The sequence below is a fragment of the Oncorhynchus keta genome, unplaced genomic scaffold (genome assembly GCF_023373465.1).
Source record: "Oncorhynchus keta strain PuntledgeMale-10-30-2019 unplaced genomic scaffold, Oket_V2 Un_contig_14122_pilon_pilon, whole genome shotgun sequence".
Classification (NCBI taxonomy): Eukaryota; Metazoa; Chordata; class Actinopteri; order Salmoniformes; family Salmonidae; genus Oncorhynchus; species Oncorhynchus keta.
In genome coordinates, this window is record NW_026278559.1 from 40,004 (window position 1) to 43,904 (window position 3,901).

Here is a 3,901-nt window from a genome sequence, read left to right on the forward strand (position 1 = left end):
GAAAGCATGGCCAGCCGTAGAAAAATGCTTATTGAAATTCTCAATTATGGTGGATTTATCAGTGGTGACAGTGTTTCCTATCTTCAGTGCAGTGGGCAGCTGGGAGGAGGTGTTCTTATTCTTCATGGACTTTACAGTGTCCCAGAACTTTTTTGAGTTAGTGTTGCAGGAAGCAAATTTCTGCTTGAAAAAGCTAGCCTTGGCTTTTCTAACTGCCTGTGTATAACGGTTTCTAGCTTCCCTGAACAGCTGCATATCACGGGGGCTGTTCGATGCTAATGCAGAACGCCAGATGACACAACAGTAGTAGGCTTGATTACCAACAATGATGAGACAGCCTGCAGGGAGGAGGAGAGGGCTCTGGGAGTGTGGTGCCAGGAAAATAACCTCTTATTCAAAGTCAACAAAACAAAGGAGATGATCGAGGACTTCAGGAAACAGCAGAGAGAGCAGCCCCCTATTCACATCGACGCAGTGGACAAGATGGAAAGCTTCAAGTTCCTCGGCGTACACATCACTGACTAACTGAGATGGGTCACTCACACAGATAGTGTGGTGAGGAAGGCGTAACAGCACCTCTTCAACCTCAGGAGGCTAAAGAAATTTGACTTGTCACCTAAAACCCTCACAAACTTTTACAGATGCACAATCGAGAGCATTCTGTCGGGCTGTATCCCCGCCTGGTATGGCAACTGCACCACCTGCACCTGCAGGGCTCTCCAGAGGGTGACACGGTCTGCCTTAAGCATCACGGGGGGAAATTACATGCCCTCCAGGACAACAACCACCCGAGTCACTGCCTGTTCACCCCTCTATCATCCAGAAGGTGAGGTCAGTACAGGTACATCAAAGCTGGGACCGAGAGACTGAAAAACAGCTTCGATCTCAAGGCCATCAGACTGTTAAATAGCCATCACTAGCACATTAGAGGCAGCTGCCCTATATACATAGACTTGAAATCACTGGCCACTTTAATAAATGGAACACCAGTCACTTTAATAACGTCAAAATATCTTGCATTACCCATCTCCTATGTATATACTGTATCCTACACTATCCTACTGTATCTTATTCTATACCAATCTGACATTGCTCATCCATATATTTTTATATTCTTGATTCCATTCCTTTACTAGATGTGTGTATTGGTGAATATGTTGTGTAATTGTTAGATATCTTGTCAGATATTAATGCACTCATCAGAGGTAGAAGCACAAGCATTTCACTAATGCAGGCCTAAGCTATACAGGCACAACTACCACAATCTATAACAAACACAATTCTTACAATACATTTCATTCATATTTCTAGACAAATATTAAAACGATGAGTTTGTCTGAACAGGAAATGGCAAATGTGACAATATTTAACCAGTGGCCTGCTCAATCTGACACGTTCCTCAGCACATCATTGTAGAAGAGTCAACTGTCATTACATTAGTGTGTGACCTATTTGTGGAGTAGGCATGGCCAGGTGTAAATGGACCCGTATGGATTAAATCCATGTTGAAACTGTAGGTGTGGTGGTGGAGCCCTCCCTTCAGAGGTTTATTTAGGACTAACAACATGGACCCCAACCCAGAATCCTCCAGCAGACACACCTGAGGAGGACTGTATAAAAAGCCCAGGACTGACCAGACAGAATCACACACCAAGACTCTCCAAAGCATCTCCAGGACCAAGAAGCCATCTAGAGTATCTCCACTGTCAGATCCAAGGAGCCATCCAGTCTCTCTTCTCCACACACTGAAGATGGAGCAAAGCCCCTCTCTCACCCTGCTGCTGCTGCTGCTGCTGGGCCTCTCTCAGGCCAACCCTCTCATGGAGGATGGAAGTGGACCAGAGATCCTAACAGACAACCCTGAGGCTGTAGACATCACTGAGAGAATTCTGACCACTAATAACGGCTCCAGTCAGTTCCTGTTGGAGGGGGACATGGTGGCACCAACAACCAGAAACGCCATGATTTGCTATAGGTACAACCAACACACACTGAAAACAATATTGTGCGAATTCTGCTTTTAAAACTATCTGCATCAGGTTTTTTGAGTATTTCCAACACAAGGCATTTTTATGTTTAATATACTTCACTTTTAGTGTTTCAGAAAGTTGCATGATCACAAAATATACTTCGCTTCGTTAAAACCTGCATACAAACATTGTGTAGAAAGTAGCATTATAAAGTCAAAAGAATGTGGAATTACCCACAATCCTCTAAAAACAGAACCAGGTGTCAAAGTTGTTGCTAGAACTTAAAGTTAGTAAATTGTTGTTTTTATGTGCATCTTATGTTGATATATTTACATATTTAAATGTCAGGTTGGTTAAACGAGTGAAGTAGAGTAAAGTACTAATTATATTGAAGTAGAGTAAAGTACTAATTATATTGAAGTAAAAATAACAAATATATTTTTTTAGGTCAAAATAATTGTATTTTCTACTATAATTGACTAACACCCTGAATGTTATTTTACAGTGCAGGGTGCTTCTGGAACAAAGGCTCCAACGGACTGGTTGAAGTGCCCTACACAGTGAGCAGTAGCTTCAGTTCCTCTGACAAGCAGGGCATTGAAAACGCCCTCCGGGCCTTCCCTTCCAAGACCTGCATTCGCTTCGTGCCTCGGCAGAATCAGGTTGACTTCATCAGCTATGAGCCCAGAGACGGGTGCTGGTCCTCTCTTGGGAGAGTGGGAGGCCAACAGACGGTCTCTCTCCAAATGAACGGGTGTGTTTACTTCGGCATCATTCAGCACGAGACTCTCCACGCTCTGGGCTTCCAACACGAACAAACCAGAAGCGACCGTGAGAAGTATGTCAAGATCAACTGGAGTAACATCGACTCTAACAATGCCTACAACTTTGATAAACAAAACACCAACAACCTGAACACTCCCTATGACTACAGCTCTGTCATGCACTATGGAAAAACAGCCTTCTCTGTCAACGGGATGGACACCATCACCCCCATCCCCAACCCCAACGTGCCCATCGGCCAGAGACAGGGGTTGTCCACCACGGACATCCTGAGGATCAACAGACTCTACGGCTGCTGAGAGGAAGACATCAAGTCACAGGAAAAAAGTCTGGGAAAGACCAGATGAAGGAAGTCAAGTCTGACATATATCATGTTATCTTATTGATTTAAAATCATTGTTGAGTTGTAACTTAAAAAAAAATTATCATTGCTGTAGTTGTGTAGTTCTCTAATTATTTTAATCATATGACTTAATTAATTATCTAAAATAAACAAGATTGAAAGCAGATGCTATTGTGTAATTCTAGTGTTCTATAGTGTGTGTGTTTGTCTGTGTGTCTGTGAGAGAGGGAGAGAGAGAGAGAGAGAGAGAGAGAGAGAGAGAGAGAGAGAGAGAGAGAGAGAGAGAGAGAGAGAGAGAGAGAGAGAGAGAGAGAGAGAGAGAGAGAGAGAGAGAGTTAACAGACTGGGCACAAGTCCTCCATGTCTGTCCTGATCCAAGACATTCGTCCTCCAATCAGCACTAGAGTTACATCACTTCTGTCACAACTACAATGACATCATTTCTCTCACCTAAACACAATAAGACACTAGGAATATTCACAACTACAACGACATAATTTCTCTCACCTAAACACAATAAGACACTAGGAATATTCACAACTACAACGACATCATTTCTCTCACCTAAACACAATAAGACACTAGGAATATTCACAACTACAACGACATCATTTCTCTCACCCAAACACAATAAGACACTAGGAATATTCACAACTACAATGGCATGAAAGATAATAATTATTTTTGGAAGAGAATGAAAGAGGCAGACAGAGGACAACATAAATATCTGCTCTGGGAATCTGACAACAAAGCAGAAATAAAAATCAACCACAAGGTATTTTCTTGTTAAGATTTATACTGTAGA

At 42.5% G+C, this 3,901-nt stretch overlaps 1 protein-coding gene across 1 annotated transcript; it reads left to right on the forward strand.

Moving 5' to 3' along the window:
- The first annotated feature begins 1,393 nt into the window (after positions 1 to 1,393).
- Positions 1,394 to 3,052, forward strand: LOC127918410 (hatching enzyme 1.2-like). Its single transcript, XM_052501679.1, has 2 exons — positions 1,394 to 1,975; positions 2,476 to 3,052. Exons 1-2 carry the CDS (start codon positions 1,752 to 1,754, stop codon positions 3,050 to 3,052), a joined length of 801 nt encoding a protein of 266 aa, XP_052357639.1. The 5' UTR covers positions 1,394 to 1,751.
- The last annotated feature ends 849 nt before the right edge of the window (positions 3,053 to 3,901 follow it).

Coding starts and splice junctions, on each gene's coding strand:
- LOC127918410 (XM_052501679.1), top strand. CDS start 1,752: ATGGAGCAAAGCCCCTCTCTCACCCTGCTGCTGCTGCTGCTGCTGGGC. Junction 1,976..2,475: donor AACGCCATGATTTGCTATAG/GTACAACCAACA, acceptor GTTATTTTACAG/TGCAGGGTGCTTCTGGAACA.